We start from the raw sequence: 23,310 nt of genomic DNA on the forward strand, positions 1-23,310 counted from the left end.
TGCTGCAGAACCCTTCTCAGTGGCAGTGCACAACCCTTCATCCCTGGGGCATCAGATGCGTGTCACAGGGCCTGGTACTGGTTTGTCAGATATAGATTACAGCCTGCACCATGCATTTTTTCCAGTATCATTACCTACCACACTAGGGGGGCTGCAGTGAGTTTTTAAGGGGTTTTTTTCATATTTGTTGTAGGCAGTGATCTGTGAGTTTTCAAACATCTCATGTGAAGATCTGGGATCCTTTTCAGCTCTTACCCTTTAGCTGTCATTGCATCCCATGAGGATGACTGCCAGGACTTTATCTTGCTGGTCATCAGAGGTATCAGATCTAGAAAAGAAATGTCATCAATTCCCCAACTTTCAAAAAGGACACCTTTAGAAACAGAGTCCTAGTTTCAGGACCATGTTGCAAAATAAAAAAGAACTAAAAATACTGTGTGATTGGAAGGCCTGCATCCCCAAAGAGATGTGGAAGGCTTGTAGAGGGACTCTAATTTACTGTTACAGCTGCTGCAGGGTGAGGTGAGAGGGGGGCTGGTGTGAGTTCTTGGGATTATCGCGCTGCTTTAACCCATCAACACCGCTGAGTTTTGCCAGGATTGCTGCAGTAAATCAGAGAGGTCGACAAAGATCTGTGTGTGTACTCTGTGGGGCCCTGGTGTTGTGGGGAGGACAAGCTTTGGGGCCCCAGACCTGCAAATGGATGTCCTGTTAATTCACGTTAATTTGCAGAGCTTGGCAGACTTTCAGAAGCGCACCGTGCTATCCTGAAATAAGACCGGTGTTTCAGATGATTAACTGAATTCAATTAAGCATTTAATGAGCATGAGGCTGACTGAGAGTAAATGAGTTCCTTTTCTTTGTCTACCTGTTGGGTTTTTCAGACTCCTATTTTTCAGATGGACTCTTTCTTTTCTTATTAAAGCCCTGTACAGCTCAGGTCTTGGATATAGAAGCAAGAAGTTCTCTGTGTCCAGTGGGACTGGCAGCATTTGTCACCTCATTCCCGAATCCCCCATGGCTGAGGGAGCAGGCAGCAACCCCTGGATGCTCTGTCATCCAGCCTGGGCTCTCTGCTGACTGACCTTTGTCTTTCTCACTGGTAATCTGAGGAGTTGAGGTTCCTTTCAGTACTGTGAAAGAAGTGAAGCGAAGTTTTCAGAAAGTAGTTAAGAAGGAAACTTTTTCAGATAAGTGAGCTAATTCATGCTGGATTTCTGCAGCATGGAAAGGAGACATTTTAAATGCGAAACTGTCTGAGGCAGGAGGTGTTCCCTAAGTGCATCCCAGATCCTTAGGAGCCAAAGGTACAGAACATGCACAGGACTTTTGGCTAGGATTGGTTATGGAAGAGCAATGTTGACTTCTTTGCTTATCTCACGTGTCACAGAAAACGTTGAGTTGTTTGAACTCTTGGTGGTGTGGCTGTTTATACAGTGGTGTTATACAATGCTGAGCTTTCAGTTCTCATTTGGGACTCATTTTTTTAGGCTGCAGGTTGTGCTGTGCTGTGTTCAGCAAGAGACCCTTGGTCTCATCTTTAACTTTTATTGGTCTCATCTTTAACTCCAGTCATTGTGAACAGTTCGTCCCAGAAACGCCATTTGACTGGAAGGTAACATTTGCTGCCCGTGGGTAAGCATCTGATGTTTCTCTTCCGAGAGTGGAGAGCCCAAGCACGTTGTCCTGCAAGGATGTCATGTCCAGAGGCACATGACATCACATGCTGCTGGAGGGGTTTCATAAACACTGTCCATGGCAGGGCCAAGCATCAGGATTTTGGTCAAGGTTCAAAACAAGGCAAAGTTGATGTGTTAGAATTTGGTTCCTGTTTTAATGTGACCACTCCTATACAGAGTCATTGGTTGGCTTTTGGTGTGAAGTTTGATTTTCGCAATGCAGTGCTGAGAGTCTCACTCTTGCTCATGAAATCTGAAGTCAGGTTGGGCAGCTGAGGTGGCATTTGCCTGCTTCAGAAGTTGTGTTTTTCTCATTTTGCTAAGTTCTGTTTTCTGGACTTGTTATACAGACAAAATTGGTGCAATAGGGAATGTAAGGAAGCTCTCCTAATAGTTTTTGCTCATGACTCCAGGGATTTTTGGAGAAGTTCCTCTTGCTTCCCTGAAATGTGAGTGAGAATAAAACTAGGCTCTAGCCTTTGGCTGTGTCTGGGGTGCAATTTATGGAGAGGGCTTTCCTGTCTTACTAGAGGGGTGCTGTTCTTCCTTCCATGGGCTGAGATTCTTGCTTTGGCAGTCATAGCAGCAGCCCTGCTCTCATCATTCCTAGGGGAGCACAGCTCTCATCTGCTCCTCAAACTAAACCAGCCCTGAGCTGAGCAGAGCCAGCGCAGGGGCCTGTATTTCTTCCAAGCTGTACAGATGAGCTGCTCAAACGTAAAGATGCTGGATCTTGCAGCTGTTAAAGCTATGGCCTGTCCAGGAGGCTTTCTTACTCCATGAAGAGATTAGAGACTGGGCTGAGACAGAGCAGCATAGTGCTTAGTTTCTTCCCCTAGCTTATTACTTAAAACTTATCCCCTCATTTCCCTCTCTGCAAAACATGCTCATCAGTGGTTACCTGCAGCACAGGAGTATCAGAGTGCTGAATAATGGGCAGTACAGTGGTCACACAGTTTGAAATTAAGCACCAGAGGTTAGTTACTGGTTATTTTAGATGTTACATACATGTAATTTTTTTCATTACCTATTTTTCCTGCAGGAAAAAACGAAAGTGGTGGAACCCTTGGACTATGAGAATGTGATCCTTCAACGCAGAGTTCAGATCTACAGTGATCCTCTCCGGGACCTCCTGATATTTCCGATTGAAGATGTGTCTGTGAGTTTTCTCTGGCTGTTTCCCATGTTTGAGGCTCACTTGTCTCCCATCCTGGTTACCTTGGAAAATTTCCACCATTAACCGCGTGTTATTTTTGGCTGCATTACTGCCATAAAACTAGAATGACCCACTGGTGGTTTAGGCCCACCACATTTATTTAAAGTGAATGTCAAGCCCTGAAGATGGAGTTCGTGCTGAAAAAGTGTTCTTTTTCCTGCAGATCTCAATCATCGGCCGACAGAGGAGGACGCTCCAGTCAACGGTGCCAGAAGATGCTCTAAAGAAAGCTCAGAGTCTCTTTGTCAAAGAGGTAGGGGCAAAGTCTGTGTGACACCTGCCTTCAGCCCTTTATATCCCTTGGGAAGATGCTCAGCTGTAGCTCCTGATCCACAGGACTGCAGATCACTTGGTTTTTCCTTTGTGGGAAGCACTGCCAAACCTGCTGCGCAGGAGGGTTCTTACAGGCGTCTCATGTGCAGAATGTCTTTTCAATGGGTGTTTTACACAGCCAAGGTGTGTGGCTTTGCATCGCTTGCCTGACAAGGAGGGGATCCACAACCTCCCTGGAGCATCTGGAGCGCTGTGGGTTTGTTGTGAAGTGCTGCTCTCCACAACCATTCCCTTCAAGTGCAGTGGAACAAGAAGCGATGGTCGATGTCGAGTTAGACATGCTGTGTTTCCAAGGACAGAAAACTGGTGCTTTCCAGAAAGCAGTCTCCTCCCAAATCACTACTCCTTTTTTCAGAGCCTTGGAGTGATGTAAATACAAAATCTGTAGCTGTGTGGCAGGCCAGATGCTGTGTGATTTTTGTCCCTGTGCTGAAAAGGTTCCTTAGGAAATTCTGCATTGCTACATGAAACAAGTGAAGCAGCTTTGCCCACACCCTTCCCGCTTGTGCTTACCTCACCCTGCAGTGTGTAACTTTTCAGACTGGTGCCGGGCTTTGTTTTGCTTGGTGTAGCTTTCTAAGAGCTGTATTGTTTTCCTTTCAGTGCATTAAAACCTACAGCTCTGACTGGTACGTGGTAAACTACAAATATGAGGAATACTCAGGAGACTTTCGGATGTTGCCATGGTAGGTGTCGTGCTCCCTTGGAATGCTAATGTGTGGTCACAGGACTTAGCAGGAGCAGTCTGCCCTTTCCCTGACGCCTGTTCCAAAAGCAGCCTCTCCTCCAGAGATGTGTCACTGAAGATTAGAGCCAGAGGTTTGTGTTGTCATGCCACTGCTCCTCAGCTCTGTCAGGGAGATGCCCACAATATTGTATGGGTCAGTGCTTCACATCCCATCTACCAGTGTGTGCACAGCCCCTCCATTTGGGATGAGGACAGAGTGCAGCCCAGGCCTATGGCAGGATAAATAGCGTTGCCAGTGTCTGCACATCCTGATCCAGGAGCATCGTTGTCCCGCTGGGTTGATGTTGCCTGTGTGCTACACACTTTGTTCCCATGCCAAGCAGATTCTCCTTGTGTCCTCAGTACAGAGAGGCTGATGTGATATTGCTGCAAATGCTGGCAGTGCTGGGGAGTTATGTACTTGGAAACTCTGGTCTGTGCCAGTGCTTCCAGCTCCAAAGCTAATTGGGGTTTTCAGACAGGCACATACATCTCAGATTTCTGCTGGATTTTTATTTTCTCTGTGATGGTGCCTGCTCTGTTCTCACTGCCCATGCTCTGGGCATATCTGGACCCCTGTCCAGGCTGCTTGTGTGCTGGGAGCTTGTTAAATGCTTTTTCTTCTTAATTGGATGAAGTGGGTCTGTTCTGAGGGTCTCAAGGGGATGTGAAGCAGCAATGGAGTAATACTGTTGATCAAATAATGTTAAAATTTGTGAATAATCTTGTTGTCTGATCTTGCTTCTTTTTTTGGTAAAGACGGAAGTTAAACTGGGGTGCTCTCTCTTTGTTCCATAAATGCAAGTCAGCAAAAACTGCAGAATCCAACAGCTAACAAGAGAAAGCTAATTACAGACTTCTTGTGCTTAATTTCCATGAAATGCACTCAGAACTTAGCTTTCCCCAGTTGTAAGGAGCTGTAGGTCTCTTGCAGTGTATTTTCTGTGCTCTGTAGCCTGCAGTTCGGCTGTTGCTTCTGGATCCAGCATCAGCTGCTGGCTCAGACAGCCATCATGTTCCAGTCATTAAACATGAAAATATGTTGTGATTTCAGCAAATCCTTTAGGCCAGACAAGATTCCAAGCCATGTGTTTGAAATTGATGAAGACTTTGAAAAGGATGAGGTAAGGAGAAGGTTGTTTTTTTGGGTTTTTTTTAATGTATTCCTGTTAAAAAGCAAATTTCACAAAGCAAAGCCAGAATTCAGTTCTTAGGAACAGTTTTTTGATGAGATGCTTTCTGCTGTGAAAATGGGATCAAAAGTGAGGCAGTGATTTATTTCAACATATGACAAGATAATCTCTTGCAACCAAGGGTCTCCTAAGTTATCTGGAAGATTAGTCATATTTCTCATGGCTTTTCCCCTTGAAACAGAGCATCGTAGGAAGAGGAAAGGAAGAAAACAGAGAGGAAGGCTTCCTTCAAAAGGAAGCCAAGTAGTTAGTAAGGAAAACTCTTCATGTCCAGAACTAAAACTGGGCAATCTGTTTTTCAACTCTACACTGTGATTCTGGGGTTTACCACATAACCTGCAATTTTTCATCAGTTGCTTCGACCCAGCTTGTTGACAGTGTGTCAGTCCTGCTCTGTACATACTGTGCCAATGCTGGGAGGCGTTTGCTTCCTCTGGAAGTTGGCATCTTTGTGCTCAGCTGGTTGTAGGGAAGATTTGCAGCCCTGGAGCTCCTCTGTGGGGGTGGGCTGGGGGCTCTGCCAATTGGGACATCTCAGATCTGGTGATTATTTTGGATGGTGCAGATGCCATGTTTCCTGCACATGTATATCGCATTTGCTACAGAAGGGATGGGCAGCGCTTTTCTGTTTCAAGTACCATGTGGAGATTAATCCATGCTCGTGATATTAGGAAGTTTTTGTTTACAGAGGGAAGGATTTAGTCCAGCTGTTTAAAATTCCCATGTTACCAAGATGTGAGGAACTTAGAGAGGCAAAGGGAACTTTGTTGCAGAGCTCAAGATTTGGAGGGACTGTTTTGTGCACATTTCTGAAATTATCGGGGTATGTCCCAGCACCTCAGGTCTGGACTGCATTGGCTTCTTTATAAATGGAAATGTTTTGTCAAGTTTGGCCTTAATCTTTTTTTGACTATGTTGTTGGTTTGCATTACGTCAGTAACTTGAGGTGCTGCCTCTTTAAAAATATCTGCTCTGGGCTGGAGACATTTCTGTGCACTGTTACCAGCATGCTTCCAAAAAAGCAAAAGGACAAAAATATATTACCAAAATTTGGAGACCTTTCTTCTTCTGGCCAGTGTCTCAAATATTCAAACAAGAGAAGTTACTGAGATTTGTTGTGGAAGAGTATTCCAAGTGCTTTCATGGATGTTTTGACGTTTATATCTTTCGTCATTGCCATATCTAAAGGATTCTGTTACAGTTTCCTGACAGGGCATTTGCATTAGAATTGTGTAATGGAAATTCAAGTAAAAGAAATCTCTTGATGAAAAAAGGCGAACCATTATAAAGGACAAATCATGGGTTGTTTCACCCGGGGAAACAAAATTTCAGAAAATTTACTCTGGAAGTTTGATATGCAAAGAGTGAAAACCTGCCCTTTCATGGCTTAACAGAGGCAGGCTAGGGCTGCCTCTGCTGCTGAGTCACTGGAAGCCCCAGGATGAGATTTTTTCATCACTCTGGGCTCTCATTTCCCTTCCCAGTGGAGGTCATGGTTAAGTATGAATAGAGAGCCATTCTCTCTTTCTGGGACCATGGGACAGGAGCAGATGGAAACCCCATCTGGTGTGCCAAGAGCAGCCTGGTTGGGTCACTTGAAACTTTGTGGTTTGATAAATGTGAAATCAGCCAGTTTACATTTCAGTTATTGGAGTTTGGTGGCTTTTGCTGAAATTTAAAATGTGAGAATGACAAAAGGAAATGACAGAATAAGTTTGGAGTTTTGCATTTTGCAACTTCCTAAACAGACCATCTTGAAAATTTCCATCTTCCCCAGGTTTTGAAATACTGCATAAGAACCAACAGGCATTGCCTCATTGCAAAATCACTGTGCAGCCCTATCAGAATAGATGTAATCTTTCTTGTTTTAAAGGTGACCCAATCTAGCCCGCTTTGCCTCTTTATTGGAAAGGGATATCCCTGATTTTTTTTTTTGTGATAGCAGTGTATGCGTAGCTGTATCTGTAACACATACATTCTACATGTCACTATATTGCTGTAGTTAAAATGGTATTGCTTTCCAGGGTGGACAAATCCCTTTGTCCAAGGGGAATTTCCTGTGGAAGACAGTTTACCTGACCTCCTCTTTTTCTTATTGTTTGCTGTCTTTCAGGATTCCTCTTCCCTGTGCTCCCAGAAGGGTGGTGTAATAAAGCAGGGCTGGCTGCACAAAGCAAATATCAACAGCACCATCACTGTTACCATGAAGGTGAGTTTGGTCCAGTTATTCAGGAACAAGGCATGAGGTGAAGTTCAGCCCACATCTCCAAAGCTCCCAGGAGCACAGTGGGTGGGTTTGGGTTTGGATGGGCATCTGCCCCTCTTGTATCCCATGATGGACTGGAAAACCTGGTCTGGCAACAGTTTTTGACCCTCCCCTGCCCAGCATGTAAGACTGATGCACTTTGGACCACGACAGGCAAGCTGACCAAAAAAGCGAAACATGTTCTAGTAAAGCAAGATTGTTTTCTGGATGAGCAGCTGAGGCCCAGGAGGGGAAGGCAACCAGGATAAGTGGAACAGCTGCCCTGCAAAGATAGCTTTCTGAATTGATAGTTTCCTTGCTGGTTGGAAATGTGTAGAGAGGCCAGCTTTAAATTAAAATGATAAATCTTTGCTTTTAAAACAGGGGTGATATTACTGCAGAGATGTAGCATTACTGACCTAAAAGCAACAGCTGCCTTGTCTCCTGTTCTCCGCTCTTCGTCATGCGATGTGACATTGCTCAGACTGTACAGAGACTTTTAATAGTTCCACAACAGGTTTTTGCTATGGCAGTGAGCTTGTCTGCTGTCCCACCATGCAGCTGCCTTGTTACAGCATAGAGAGATTGTTAGGGAGTTATGCTCAATGGTACAGCTGAGAGATGGCTGCAGCAAGGCTGCTTTGTAAGGAGATATTAAAAAAACTCAAAAAGCCTAATTGTTCCAAGGCTTGATTCAATGAGTTATGCTTTCAGGAGAAAAGGAACAGGACTGTTATTAGGGTTAATTTTAATTTGAGTTTTAAAATGGGCTTGAAGGCGATAGACAGACAGAACAGGATTTTCTGATCCTCTGCTTTTCCAATCATGGTTAAAGCAACTTTTTTTTCCTGAAACTTCTGGAGGAGGTATCATACATGCTCAAAGTAATCAGTTGGGTCTGTTCTAGTCTGAGCCTCTGGTGGTACTGGTCTCAGTGCCCTGCACCTCAGACCTGCCTTTCAGAGACATTATCTGAACTACACTGGCTTCAGTTCAAATAATAAGATCCAGAGTCTCCAGTGAAACTCTGATACCAAGGTCCTGAGAATCAGTAGCCATTCTCTTTGCTGTGTCTTACAAAACATGTCTAAGGCACAGGTGAGAAAGCTGAGGACTTCGACCATCTTCAGCCTTGTCACCACTTGGAGATGCTGCTGTGATATGTCCATCTTGTGGATGCTGGTTCTTTGACTGCTGAGCTGGTGGTGCCTCACACTGTTGCTAAGCGTGTGCAGAGGGTGTTTCGTGGAGAGCTGAACCACAAGCAAACTCTCATTAGGCTAAAGCTGCCACTCTTTATTTCAGAGCAGCCTTTCCTTTGCGGAGAACTACCCTGGTTTGGCTCAACTCTCCCTGTCTGGTTTGCAGCATGTTGGTGGCCTGCACTGCAACCATGGCATCAGGATTGTCCTTTTGTCCTTCTCTGCCCAAATGCACTTCCCCAGTTCTCTAGCCATCCCTCTGCAATCTCAGTGCTCACCAGCAGCACCTGTAGCCTGATCAGAGGGGATGTTCCCTCTGCTCCCAGGTTTTACAATGGCTACTGATTCTCAGGACCTTGGTATCAGAGTTTCACTGGAGACTCTGGATCTTATTATTTGAACTGAAGCCAGTGTAGTTCAGATAATGTCTCTGAAAGGCAGGTCTGAGGTGCAGGGCACTGAGACCAATACCACCAGAGGCTCAGACTAGAACAGACCCAACTGATTAATTTCAAATGATCGTCATCTTCTGACAGTGATTTCTGTCAGCAGTGCTTGCACGGGGGGAAGATCATAGGAATAGTGTTTGCTGTTTGATTACGCATTTACTTTTGAACAGAGTTCAGCAAATGCAAACTGTTTAGCATGAAATCCCATAACCACAAGGGATATCAACCCTGTAATATCTAGAGAGAGATCTGTCATGGGTTTCTGTAGCATCCACTGCCAAAATTCCTGAGATTGCTTCAGTGAAATGCTAAATCAGTGTTTAGGCTGGATTAATGCTTCACATCCTTAGCTTTCCATGTATCTTTATGCTCTGTTAAACTGAAGGTTTAGTTAAATCTTATGAAACTTAAAGTTCAACAACCCGTGGAGCATCTCTCAGCTAATTAGTCATCCAAATGATGCCAGAGGTTACCTCTCAGAAGGCATGTGTTACAGTTCAGTGTGCGATGCTCCCTCCCAGTTCTCTGCAAGCAAGTGGGTTTACTGAACATTTGCTGGTGTCAGTAATGATAGGAGCAGGAAATTACTTGTAATCTCCCATGTGGAATGAAAAATGCTGTGTTTATTCATAGATCTTCCAGATAGACAGAACAGTAGAAATACTTGCAGTGCTGCTTGTCCTGGCTTCCTTCATGATTCTTCTAACACAGATACCTAGCAACTGTGAAATACACCCTGCTCCTTACAGCATATGATGCTACCACAACTGCTGCCAAAATGTTCTCCTGAATTATAGTCCAGTGGCTTCTGGCTGACAAGCATGAAGAAAGATGTTCAGACATACTGGAGAGTTTTTTTTTCTTCAGGAAAATCAGTATTACAAACACAGGAACACTTCTCCCAAAGTTACTGTTTTTTGATGTAAGAATTAAATGCTAAGCCAAAGCCAGTTTATGAAAGTAGGTTTGTATTAAATAACCCAAACCCACAAAAAACCCAGGCAGTTGAATGGACTGCATTGTCCCTTGGCTTGCATTTGAGTGCTAGGGATTTCCACATGCCTGTTCCTAAGTCTTCCAGACAGTTGCTTTGCAATTCTAACTGAGGTCTATATGAAAAAGACTCCGAAAGTACTTGCTCTAGGGTGGGATGGGTCTTCAAGTAAGGTGGTGATCTGAATTTACCATGCAGCATTACTTTGTAAAGATAAATAAGGCTGGAGTCAGCTGAGAGATGAGCTGGAAGCCCTGGGGCTTTAGATGGGTAAACTTATAACAACAACAAGGACATTAAAATTAAAGAAGGTGATGGAAATCTCTCTTTGTAAAAGCAAACCGTATTCAAATGGGTGAATCTGCAACACTCCAGGGTCAGCAGTGTTGTGTGTTACAGTATTTTCTCAGTAGCAGGGAAGGCAGATATGGAAAACATGGCCATGGTTTGTGATATACAGCAGAGTGAATACTTGCCTGAGCAAGAATTTGTGTTTTTACAGGTATTCAAGAGGAGGTATTTTTACTTGTCACAGCTCACAGATGGCTCCTATATTCTGAATTCCTACAAAGATGAGAAAATTTCAAAAGAATCCAAAGGCTGCATTTTCTTGGATGCTTGCAATGATGTGGTTCAGGTAGGTGTCCTTTCTGTGTGGCTCTACATGGATTTACGGATTGCAGGCTCCGAGATAGGCCTGCTCTCTCGAGTTCTGAAGGCATAGAATGGCAAACTAACCCAAAGCTGATCAGCTAAACTGATCAATGGGCCAGTAAGTAAATGATATGACTTTGTCTGGGACACCTTCCTCCTCTATTTGCTGCTTGCACCAGCTTCTTGTTTCTTAAGCTATATCTTGATAAGTCCTTGCAAACATGCAGTCCTTTGGAATTTAGGACCTGCTCAGGCCTCATAAGGTTTTAGGAGCAGGTATTTGTATGGGTCTAAATCCTGGGTTTGCTTAGTTGTGCTGGAGTGAAGTGCAGCAGTGGATTGTTGCTCTGCCTCCTGCCCCTTGCTGTCTCTGCAGAAGCTTCAAGCACTGAGTGTGGTGCAGGGCGGCTTAAATTACCCCAGTGGTTTGCTTCAGCATGGATGAGTCAGAGCCATGAGTTTCCATTTGTCTTTCTGAACACAGTAAAAGCGGTAATGCACACACCTCAGTGATGTATGGGATGTACTTCCCAAGTTGCATCAGATTTGCCTTGGCTTCTGGTTGGAAAATGCTGTTTAAAGGCCAGCACAGCTCCAAAAAGCTGCATTGTACCACTTGCTTTTTTAAGACCGATGCCTCTAAGTGTCCCAGAGTGCAGCATTACTTACCATGTCAGACAAATCCAGTTCCTGGCTTCTCTGGGTAAATATTAAAGGTCTGATGACACCAGAAGGAGATTGTTCTTGCTCCTTGGTGCCATGTCTGTGTTTCAGTCTGGCTTTCCTTCACTCAGAGTAGCTGGCCATGCTCAAGCCACTAAGCTCTTTGTGATTGCAGCAGGATTGTTGTGTCAGGGAGGGTGCCTGCCTTGTATTTTGTGGTATTTCAGCTTAGGATGTTTTCCCAGAGAGGAGCTGTGTGGCAGGTGCTGTGCTGGGTTGTTGAGAAAAATGTAATATAAATCTCTTGTTTGTTTGTTCAGTGTCCCAAGATGCGCCGCTATGCATTTGAGCTGAAGACAATAGACAAGTACAGCCACTATCTTGCAGCTGAAACTGAGCAGGAGATGGAGGAATGGCTGGTAACTCTGAGGAAGATCATTCAGAGCAATACTGAGAGTTTGGTGCAAGAGAAGAAGGATGCTGTGGAATCTGTGCAAGGTCAGTTTGCAAACAAACACCTACCTTCTCCCTTCTCCAGCAGGATGCAAGCAGTGTGCCTGGAGAAGTGTATACTGTACTGTATTTAAAGCAAGAATTGTGGCTGACACACAATATCTTGCAAAGGGGCTTCGTACAACACCGATGATAGTCTGAGGAATAAAAGTGGAGGGAAATGTGACCCTTCTTCTGGATGGGAAATCCATGGCAAAGTTTCAAGGCTCCTGGAAAATTGGCTCTGTGCTGAAGTTCTGCTTTGGACAGACCTAGCAGACTGTAATAGTACACTTTGATACTGGTAATGCATGGAAAAATCTTATTCTCAAGGAATGGAGAAGTCTCTCTAAACTGTTTCTGTGCTATTGTTAGCAAATAGTGCAGGATGCTTTCTGGCAGAGCAGTGCTCCTGCAGTTGTTTCGAACATCTGTTTCTTGTGTCCTTGCAGATGATGAATCAAGCACGCAGGGAAAGTCAGAGAACATCCTAGAGAGCCTGGAGAGAAGCATGCATCCAGAGCTGATGAAGGTATTGTGTTTGCAGGATTGCTCTCCCCACCCACAGCTACTTCTGTCCAGCTTATCTGTGAGAGGGGTTTTCTACTTTCTGTATCTCCAGCTCTGACAGAGCTGAGCAGGCACCAAATCCTGGGGGGGTCTCTGTTATGCCACCTGTCTGTCTCACAGATGGAGCCCCATGGTTTGAGGCTGCATGTTCCTCAACTCCAAGTGTGGTTGCGGCTTCTGCCTGCTTTTTGCTTCAGCATAGCCACATCTCTGTACTGTCAGTGCTTTGCATCAGCTCATGTATCACAAAGGCAACCTGAAAAATAATTATTTTGTTTTGATTCAGTTCTTTCCCAAGATCGAGTCTTGGCCTCTGTGTGGCCAGGCACTAATATCAATGCCTTCCTTTGTCTTAGTATGGAAGAGAAACAGATCAACTAAACAAATTGAGCAGAAATGATGGAAGACAAAACATCTTTTCTTTTGACCCAGAAGTCCAGGTAAACATTCCCACATTTGCCTCAGTGAGTTTTTGTTCACTGTGTCATGCCTCCCTTGTTCCCTTGCATGGCCACAGCGTTTGCCTGCAGAAGCAGCATATTTTCCAGGAGAACAGAAATGTAGCCCATATTCCTGTCAGTGAGAGCAGAATGAGATGTCAGTGTTCAGGTGATAGCTCAAATACAGGGAAGAGTTGCAGCAGCCCCACACATGGCCTCCCTTCAGCTTTGCTGACATTTGTGTAATGCATCTTGATGTTGCTGGATTTCAAACTGGATTTTCTTGGGGGCTCTGAGAAGTTCTCATGCTTGCAAGAAGAAGCATTAGAAGTGGTATTGCATGGATACCTGCAATGCTGTGTGGGCTCAGCACATCTGGTACAGGGAGCAGTGGTGGAAAAGACCATGACGGGTTAACAGGGAGAGCCTCAGTCTTCAGGGAGTTTTCAAATGTAGGGACAGACAAACTGAAAAATACACCCTGTGCTGGTCGGATGCACTGGAGTAGGAGGTCATTGTCTCTTGGCCTGTTTTCTTCTTGGCTTTAAACTTGAATTCTCTGCCAGGGTCCAGGTGTGAGATTTCAGTGGAATGAGCTGCAATTGCTAGCAGAGTTTTAGAGAACTGTTCCAGGGTACGTCATTGTTTCTGCTTCTCCTTCTGGCATGCTTTGGCATGTTCACACCTGTAAAATAGAACATTCTGGTTTAACAAGGAAATTTAATTAGTCTCTAAAAGGTTTAGTTGTACAAAATGAGCTTTTCTCTTGGCAATTCTTTAGAGTCTTTAACAGAAGGAAGATAAGCATCCAGGAGGCTTTTTGGTTTCTTTTTTTTTTAAGAGAAGCTCTGAGAAGCTTCTTGTATTCTAGTCAGATAATAAAAATGGAAATATTACTCAGTGTGAAGCATCTAAGAGAACTTCTTTTACTTAACCAAATGGTTAGGCTGAATTCACTGCCCTCTTTCTATACCCAGAGTTCTTCATTCTGGTGTGGGTCAGTTGGATCTGCTGTAACACAAGGCATTCAGTCTTTGCTCCAGTCAAGGCTGGTACGTGCACACTTTCATGCCTGGTGCTAAGAAAACTAGGAGAAACTAGCAGTAGAACCTGCAACATACTTTCCTCATGAAAAGAAAATAAGGGAAACAAAAATACCTGCTGGTATTTAGAGGTGTTTGGTAGCTCTGTCCCCAGTGCCCAGCATAATGGATTTGTCAAAGGCTGAGGGTCTTTGGTTGCACATGTGCCTGCTCTTCGAGGAGGGTAGATGTGGAAGCACAGACCAGGCGTGGGTGTTCTGGGTTAGGGAGGAGGTGATGGTAATCAAGTCTGTTTGGATTCCCCCGCCAGACAGTCTTTGCTGTTTCTACCCATGCCAGTTACTGCTGTGCAGCTGGACATGCCTTCTGCTTTGAAGTGTTGCTCACAAGCCCATGTGTGCCTTCTCTCTATTTCAGGCACAGGGGCCATCTCTAACCTAGTCATACCTTCATGGTGGAAGATACTTTTCTGATTGTAACGTTGTCTTATGTTCCGCTTTCTTCCTCAAGCTCTAAGTGGTGTTTGGGAAGATCCCCAGGGTTACAGCAAAGCAGGAAGGAACTGAAATCATTCTGAGGTTTAGTTTGCTGTGCTCTACAAAACAGGCTGCTAAAAATTGATACACACCCATGAATTCATGTCTTGAATACCTTTGTGTAACATCACCAAATGGCACTCATTTGTGAATGTCTTGTACCTTTCGGACCACTTAAAAAATTGATTAAGATAGTATTGGCCGTAATGTGATCCCTTAACATTATTCAGGGGGTTGTTTTCTTTTTTAATGAGACCAGATTTGTTTGTTTACTGTCTAGAGACTCGATTTCTCAGGGATTGAGCCAGACGTGAAGCCTTTTGAGGAAAAGTGCAGCAGGCGCTTCGTGGTTTGCTGCCAGGACTTCTCCCTCAATCTCCTTGCTCAGCTGAGCGACACAGCAGAAGAAGGACCCACCAATGTAAGGGGAACTCCAGCATGTCCTGCTTTGTCTTCTTTCCTCTCACCAGCAAGAAAATACCTTAGCAAATTAATCTGGGAGGGGTAAAACAATCCGATTTTGCCATGAGCACCACTGGACAGGCAGTGACTGCTGGCCCAGAGTCATTGCAGGATTTGTTTGCCTTGGTATTTTGGTGTTCCAAAAACGTTTTTGGGGACAGGGGCTGTGCTGACATGCCTCCGCCTGCAAGGAACTGGGACTGCTGGGAAACCTGTGGTTCCGGGGCACAGGGAACGGGGAATATGTGTCTGCCAAATTCTGCATCTCTGTGAAAGTCCTGTTGGTAAATGATTAAGCTCCATCTCCAAACCACTCACAGCTGTGTTTTATTTCATTTCCCCTAATGGCAAGGGATTTCCCTGTTCTGGAACCTTCTTCTGACTCCCAGCTTAGCTCTATTCACAGCCACTTTATTATATGCATTGTTATTGTGCCAAAGGTGTGCCTTAGCCTAAAAACTCTTGTATTTTCTGAGCTTCTGATGTTTGTAGACAGCTATTATGTCTCACCTCAGCCTTTGTTCTGTTGGGCTGAACAGACCAGTCTCCTCTAGTCTTTTCTCCCAAAACAAATCCCTGCTGTCATGTCCTGCTCTTGCTCCTGCTCAGCCCTTTCTGCAGGAGTGCGGGGTAGTACGGGAGGCAGAGGTACCAGCACTGCCCCGTCTCTACTGATGCTGCCCTCTCTGATGCCTGGTAGAATCACAAAGGCTTTTTTGTGATAGTTTTATATTGGCAGCTCACAGCTCTGTTACACAACACCAGGCTCAGTAACTCCCAGCAGATGGATGCATCGCTAATAGCAAAGATTCTTGTTATCCATCCTTAATCAGGTCCAGAGTGAGACCTAATCAGCACATTTTCAGCATTGATGTAATGCCTCCAAGTCATGCTGTAATGTCTTGGGCATGCTACCGTTTTATCTTCAGGCTTGCGTTTTTATCTTTCCACGGATGCACGGCTACTAGGATGTTTGAATTAAAAATACATGAATTATTGCTTGCCACTTGCCGGGTGCTGTCAAGGTCAGTAGCTACTAAGGAGTTGGCAGATTTTGCACATGCATTTCCTTAGCAGTGTCAACCTTGTATTTGAGCTCTCCTGGCTGGAAGAGCTAACTTTCCTCCTGGGATAGCATCTGAGGAGATTTTTGAGTATTACAGTTGAGCCATACAGAGCTAATGGACTTTGGAAAATATATATAGTGATCTTTAGCAGATGATCATAAACACTCTTAAGCTGATTTCTTTCTCATTGCAAAACGATAAACAGCTCTGATAAATTGAGTTCATATTTTCTTCCTGACTTTATAGTTTACCACTTATGTAAAAAAGATATGGATTTCATTCTTTATATTTCATACAACTTTGTTCAAACTGACTAGATCAAAGGAAGGTGCAGAAAAAAATGGATCTGTATATTTATAAAGCAAATAAACATGGATTATCTGTTCATTAAAATGCTGGTGTACCAAACTAAAGGAACAAACAGAAGCAAAAGGTTCCCAGTTTCCTTATCAGGGAAAGCAATGCATGTTGATACTCTTGAGCCTGTGCCATGCATTTTTTATGACACACATATTCAATAAAATTTCCAGGTTGAGCCCTTTTTCCTAAGTTTGGCATTATTTGACCTGAAAAATAATTGCAAGATTTCAGCTGACTTCCACGTGGACTTGAACCCTCCATCTGTCCGGGACATGCTGCTGGATAACTCTGAGCCCAGAACAGAGGGCACCCAGGGACATTGTCCTGTCCAGAGCCTTGTGCATGGGATCCCTGAGTCCTGCCTGCGCTACATAAAATGGGTGAATATCTCACTTTCTCCTCATTCTGCGTCACTGCTGAGGCTTTTCAGTGACTTTGGAGTTCTCCACTGTGTTGGTATCCGGAAGCCAGCTTTTCTCTTGCGTTTTGGTCAGTGTTGAAGTTGCCACACAGGGCTCACTGGCAGTGACAGGTAAAGCGCCACAGAGAGTTTTCTAGGACTTGGCCATGCTCAAGCCTGGTGGGCCCCTGTGGTCCATCACCAAGGCAGGGTCTGTGTGGGTTGTGGAAAGGGGCAGTGGGATGATTGGGGCCAAACCCTGTGGTGCACATCGGGGTCCTGCTGTGTGACAGTTGCTGCTTCTCTGTTGCAGGGGGTGTTCTCTGTGACCAACCCACACACAGAGATCTTCCTGGTGGCCCGTGTGGAGAAGGTGCTGCAGGGCAGCATCGCCCACTGTGTAGAGCCCTACATGAAAAACTCGGACCCCGGGAAGGTAATGGGTGGGGCCATGGGAGTATCAACTGAGTAGTGGTGTCTGCTGCTGCAGGAAGTAGTGTGGGCTGAAGCACGGGTTGTTCTGCAGCTCTTCAGTTTCTTTCTGGCAAATACAGTCTTTGTCCATTCTATTTGCACTGTTCCCAGGCTGGCTTCAGTTGGGCTGTCCTGGGAGATTTTATTCCTCCCCCTGGAAAGAGGCAAAGGATTTTTAGAAAGTCAAGCATTTGAGGCCAGACCTTTCCCCATTGCACTTCAGCAAGCCAAAGCCTGGGCTGGCGGGAAAAAGTCAGACACTTCATCACCAGAATGAAGTGTCTGCATAGAATAATAGAATCCTTTATCTTGGAAAAACCCTGTAAGATCATTGAGTCCAACCATTACCCCAGCACTGTCAACCCCACCACTAAACCATGTCCCTGAGCACCACATCTACATGTGTTTTAAATACCTCTACCACTTCTCTGGGCAGCCTGTCCAATGCTTGACTACCCTTTGAGTGAAGAAATTTTTTCCTGACATCCAAGGGAGAGGCCCTGCTGCTGCCACCAGCATCAGTCTCTGCATGCCAGGTGGAGCTGATGCTGCCTTGTTGCAGGCAGTCAAGAGTAGTTCCTGAAAAGTCAATTATAGAATATCTGGTAATGCTGGCATTCCCTCGGCACACTTTGTAAGTATGTCCAGGATGAGCCAATTGCAGTCAGCTTTGGAAAAGAAACTAATACCCTTTGGCAAATAGAGCACTAATAGCCTGACAGTTTAATCCTGAGGAGGTTTAACATGACTGCCCACAACATTTGCTATTGCTTTGTGAAGTAACAGCTGTAGGTGGTGTGAAGTGACAGACTGATGTCTGTCAGCTGTGCTGGTGCCTGGGGAGAAGATGGAGAGATGCTCCTCCGTGGAGACTGCAGCGCCCTTCACTCCTGTTCCAGCGCAGCATCAAAGTCCTGGCACACACACTGACCTGCCTTTCTCATGTTTTGCAGACTGCCCAGAAGGTCCATAAAGTGGCCAAGCAGGTGTGCAGCCGTCTGGGGCAGTACCGGATGCCCTTTGGCTGGGCTGCCAGGTCAGTGCCTTGGGCTGGGCCGTGCCCTTGGGCTGGGTTCTGCAGTAGTGGAAAGCTGCTGCTGAGAGTGATCTGGAATATGACTGGGCAAAGGGCCAAGCGACTGAAGTCAGTGAAGTTGCAGCTGAGGGCAGAGCTTGGCTCCGACTCCCAAGAGAGCTTTCCGGGCCAATCCCAAATCTTTATCTAGAATTAGAAACAAAGTACTAAAAAACAAACAGTGCTGGGGCTGGGAAGGCAGTAACCTTCCTACTGACCTGTAGCTACTGCTACCAGGGCAGAACGTTCCTGGGGACAAGTGTATACTATCCTATGCTACCAAGGGAATCACTGCAGAAATTCCCTCCTGGCATTAGCCATTGCTAGGGACAGGATGAGAGCAGAGGATGTCCCACCCTGGCAGTGGCAATCACATGGGGTTTGTTTTCCATCTTAAATTCTGCATTAATTAATGTTCTTGGGAATGGCTGAAGGTAGTGATCCCATTCCCTTGCTATTGTTTTACTGGGACTGATAAGTATGTCAGTGCTAACTCTCTTAAATCTCAGTCAGAGGAAGGCCTGAAGGCAAGATCATCCACTGCCTCCTAGTGCTAAATTGCATTTCAGTGCTGACAAAAGGGACAGGAATGACGTGGGAACACAGAAAGCTGTCACAGTGGGCTGGAATTTGGGGGTATACCAGTTGCAATATGTATTCTTGAACTGGATGTTCCTGTGACACTCCTCTTTGAGGAGGTGTTTTTGGGATGCAGCTGGATCCTGGGAGCCAGTAATCAGCCCTCTTCCAAGTGGTGCCTCACCCTAATGGTGGGCTCTGGCTGGGTAAAGTGCTGCCTTTGGACACCAAGGAGCTGAGTGGCCTGCTGCAGGGAGCTTGTGGGTCTCAGAGCAAAGTGTTTGCACAGAAGGGGAGTGCAGATGCTTTAATGTTCTTATTATACACAGACACCCTTTACTTTCAAGGGTAGAGATGCTGGTATTCATCCAGGGCAGAGTCCAGTCTCCTGCTCTGGCTTCAGGAGGAAGCTGATGTGTGTCCCCAAACTGGTTTTTATTGTACACTCCTTTCCTAGGAGGATTTCTGTGCTCTGACCCCATATGCAAGTGGTGCACTAACACTTGGTGTTAGTGGGAGGGGATGGAAGAGTGTTCATGATTGTGCACCAGGCTTCAAATGGGCTGTGTCCTTCTGACCTGGCTGGATAGAGTGAAATTGTGTGATGTCCCATGTGATTTCACGTGACACGTTTTCAAGCCTGGGTGGGGTCTAAGCACCACATCGGGGTGGGAGAGCAATCAGGTCTGTGGTATTCGGAGCAGTCACAGGCCAGTGAACCTCTCACCTGATGATCTGCCTTTCAGATGTGTCAAAGACCTCAGTGTCTGTATATTTACCAACATTTAGAAAATACACCTCTTGTTTTCTGCAGACCAGTATTCAAAGACTCCCAGGGCACTCTTGATGCTAATGGAAAATTCTCACCCCTGTACAAGCAAGACAGTGGCAAACTCTCAAATGAAGATATGCTGAAGCTTTTAGCAGAGTATAAGAAGTAAGTGTGAGAGACTGGTGCAGGGGCTGGGCAGACATTTTAACATATATTTTTAAACAGCTAAGTGTAAGCATGAGATTACAATTTCTAAAATACTTGGAGGGTAGCAAAAAATGCTGATGATGTGCTCAGCACCTGAGCTTTCAACGTTCACACTCTTATTCCTTTCTCCCTAACACAGACCAGAGAAGACAAAACTGCAGGTCATTCCAGCCCAGTTAAATATCGTCATCAAAGACATCCCGCTAGACTTCACAAGTAAGGATCATGGATCTTAGCATAAATGCTGATGGCTTGAGCCTCAGGACTTAATGCTTCTAGGGGGGATTTTTCTGTTTTCATTAACAAGAGTATCTTGGGGCTGCAATGAGAAATGAGTAATTCAGCACAACTACTGACTTGTAAGTCTTTCTGATGCATTGTGTGGAGGAGATGTGGTCCAAGTGCAGAGATTTACCTGAGGGATTTGTCTGCTTTATAGTTTGGCCATCACATCCGAAATCCAAAGGAAGCCAGCTGCCTGCTTTTGCACCAATCTCATATGTTATTTTTGATCCGTAATATTGTAGGGCTTTACAAACATGGTCAGTGTAATTCTTTACCTTGCATTTAAAGAAATGGAAGCAAAGAAATTACTTTGCTGAAAGGATGTGTTCAGTGTCATTCAGTGGGCTTTTGGCAACTCCTGTCACAGGTTATGTAGGCTAATCTCCTGTCCAAAAGGCTTTTCTAGTGGACCTGATTTTTTCTGTTCTTATCCTCTTCCAGATTGTTTCACAGCTTCTTTCATTCCTATAAAACCTTTCGGGAAGGGCTGTGAGGACATTGCAGTTGAAGTGGAGGAGCTTGTCCCAGAAGTTGCAAAATACTGTTACCCCTTCACTGTCTACAAAAACCACCTCTATGTCTACCCCTTACACTTGAAGTATGAGAACCAGAAGGTGTTTGCAAAGGTGAGTGACCTGGGGAGTGACCTGCAGCCAGGCTTGATGTGGGCCAGGGTGGTGCTGCTGCTCAACCTCCTGTTCTCCCATATTTCAGGCAAGGAATATTGCTGTCTGTCTTGAGTTCAGGGATTCAGATGAAGTTGATGCCAAGCCATTAAAGGTGGGTTAATGTTACCTGTTAACAGGGCTGCTATTTGACCACTGCTGTATGTTCTGTACTAGCCAGGCTCAGCAGGGCAAGAGAAAAGCACTGAGTTTCCATGATCACTGGTTTAATTTGGCCAGCTCATTTAGGGTGGCAGGACCCTGAATTCAGCTCTTCATTTGTGTTTCCAGTGCATATATGGCAAACCCGGAGGCCCTCTCCTGACCACAAACGCATACGCTGCCGTGCTGCATCACAACCAGAGCCCGGAGTTCTATGATGAGGTAAAAACAAAATGTGGGAAACAGCAGATTTTCCTGGATGCTACAATGCCAAGGGGCTTTTCAGGATACCTCTTTTTCAAGGGCTGGGTGAATTATGGGTAAAGATAATTACCAGCCATTTGCTTCAGCAGAAGGGCTCAGCAAAGCCAGAGCCTTTGTCAATTTTTAACATCAGTTTCTTTTCTGCTGTCTTTACTGTCATGCTTTGTGCACTCCAATCACACACCCCCATTAATAAGTAATGTTGCAAATGTGATGAAAATGTTAGGAATTATTTAAGATTAGTAAGAATGTGTCTTGTGTAACAACATAACATTTGTGAAATTAAATAGAAGTAAAATACTACTCCACAACTAAAATACAGTCTGATCTATCATGATATCATTTTAGATTAAAATTGAGCTTCCAATTCACCTCCATCAAAAGCATCATTTGCTTTTCACCTTCTATCATGTCAGCTGTGAAATTAGTACAAAGGCAACATCGAAAAAACAAGACACCGTTGAAACTCAAGGTATGTTCAATGCTTAAATTCTGTTGGAGTGTAAAAGGCCAAGATAAGACAAATGTAGGGACATGAAGAAAATATGTGATTAACATATCAGGCTATCTGAATCTTCTTTTCTAAAAGCAACCTAATACAAAATTGTGATTCTAAAATGGAATAAACTCAATGTTTTGGGTTTATATTAAAACTCAAATTTTTGCTGCAGTCTGACAGCTCTTTCTGTATGTTCCTGACTTGCACAAATGTCCTGTTGTCAGGCAAGTCACCAGTAAAAACTTTCTGTGAGATCAGGGTCTTGGGGGCTGATCCTACCAAGACTAGGCATGTGCACACCTGGGTCCCACTGGTTGAGAAGCCTCTCCCTTCATCCAGTCCACAAAGGACCTTCATCACGGTGCACAGCCATGGCTCACGCACTATTCCTGCCCCTCAAACCCACTCCCGGTCTGTGTTGTGTCTGAATTTTGTTCGCCGGGTAAAAGGTGCTTTAATGACACTGACGTGGTTGATCCCTTGCCGAAGCCACTTGCACAACTGCAAGTTTGGACTTCTCAGTATGAGATAGAGCTCTTTTTGAGCTGAACATGTACCCCTGTGTGTCTGCTAACTCTGCTGCCCTGGTTGCCTCTGCAGTGGGATACGCCTGGGTGCCGTTGCTGAAGGACGGGCGGATTGCCACCCTGGAGCGGCATCTGCCGGTTTCCTCCAACCTCCCTCCTGGATACCTGGGGCTTGGAGACACAGAGTCACGGAAAGTAGGAAGGCCATTTAAAATGGGCTTAAGTGGAAAAGGAAGAGGAAAGTTGAGCTTTTCTTACCACTGTAAATTCTGGGTTTCTGTTGGTGCTTTGCTCAGCTGAAAAGATCTCTACTGCAGGGCACCCCCCAAAGCTTAAAGCTCTTAGGGATGGGAGACAGGACAACTTTAATTCCACTTTCTCTGGTTATGCAGGTTGCAGAGGGTATTTTAGTAGCAGGTTGGGCTGGGCTGTTGCAGATGGCACAGGGCAGGAGAGTGAGCCTGTGCTCTGTGTGCATGGGGAAGGTGGTGTTTGTGCTGGGGGTGAACCCCTTCTTCCACTCCAGCCAGTACCTTCTGACCAGGTGTCTGCACAGAGGCACCTTCTCACCACAGTCTGAAACCAAGTACTTGAATGTTATCTGTTCACAGCAGTCCAGCATGGATGCAAAGTGGGTGGATGGAGCAAAGCCACTGTTTAAAATCAGAATCCATTTGGACTCAACCATTTACACCCAGGTAAGTCAAGCACCTTAAAAACTTCCAGCACAAATGCAAAGGAAGGGACTGCTGTCTCTCTACTACTGCTAAGCCATAGGTGGTGTGGGACAGAGGGCTCTGGTACTTGGTTTGCAAAGCAGCACTGAGGTACTTCTGAAGCAGCATGGCTGGGATTACTTGCAGGGATCTGTTCCTTGACTGGATGGGATGAGATAATTGTGTGACTTGGGAGAGTGAGCCTAGGGAGAGGCTGATGTTTCCTTGGCCAATTGCACTATAACTGGCAGGACCAGGGAAACATCTGAGCAAATGAGCTGCTTCGATGATACGAAAGAGAGAACTGGTGGATGTGAGAGGTTTCCCCAAACTGTAGAATTTTTAATGTTGAAAAGACCT

The 23,310-nt window shown here is 45.1% G+C and overlaps 1 protein-coding gene across 9 annotated transcripts in view; it reads left to right on the forward strand.

Annotated features, from left to right (window-relative positions):
* DOCK11 (dedicator of cytokinesis 11) overlaps nt 1–23,310 on the forward strand; it is an 89,721-nt gene that overhangs the window by 22,869 nt on the left and 43,542 nt on the right. For 7 of the 9 annotated variants that reach the window (XM_042027678.1, XM_042027661.1, XM_042027711.1 and 4 more), the window contains exons 2-22: nt 2,722–2,838; nt 3,059–3,148; nt 3,832–3,914; nt 5,010–5,079; nt 7,262–7,357; nt 10,541–10,675; nt 11,676–11,853; nt 12,300–12,379; nt 12,774–12,857; nt 14,717–14,857; nt 16,496–16,705; nt 17,039–17,161; nt 18,153–18,235; nt 19,668–19,790; nt 19,972–20,048; nt 20,559–20,743; nt 20,832–20,897; nt 21,074–21,166; nt 21,557–21,680; nt 22,308–22,429; nt 22,846–22,932. In XM_042027678.1, the coding sequence (XP_041883612.1) occupies nt 2,722–2,838; nt 3,059–3,148; nt 3,832–3,914; nt 5,010–5,079; nt 7,262–7,357; nt 10,541–10,675; nt 11,676–11,853; nt 12,300–12,379; nt 12,774–12,857; nt 14,717–14,857; nt 16,496–16,705; nt 17,039–17,161; nt 18,153–18,235; nt 19,668–19,790; nt 19,972–20,048; nt 20,559–20,743; nt 20,832–20,897; nt 21,074–21,166; nt 21,557–21,680; nt 22,308–22,429; nt 22,846–22,932 (2,367 nt within the window). The remainder of the gene's footprint in view (nt 1–2,721; nt 2,839–3,058; nt 3,149–3,831; nt 3,915–5,009; nt 5,080–7,261; nt 7,358–10,540; nt 10,676–11,675; nt 11,854–12,299; nt 12,380–12,773; nt 12,858–14,716; nt 14,858–16,495; nt 16,706–17,038; nt 17,162–18,152; nt 18,236–19,667; nt 19,791–19,971; nt 20,049–20,558; nt 20,744–20,831; nt 20,898–21,073; nt 21,167–21,556; nt 21,681–22,307; nt 22,430–22,845; nt 22,933–23,310) is intronic. The other 2 variants (XM_042027671.1, XM_042027688.1) reach the window with 2 other exon arrangements.

Source organism: Corvus kubaryi, unplaced genomic scaffold, assembly GCF_017639235.1.
Source record: "Corvus kubaryi isolate FWS band 111438036 unplaced genomic scaffold, C.kubaryi_AGA036_p1.0 130, whole genome shotgun sequence".
NCBI classification, from domain to species: Eukaryota; Metazoa; Chordata; class Aves; order Passeriformes; family Corvidae; genus Corvus; species Corvus kubaryi.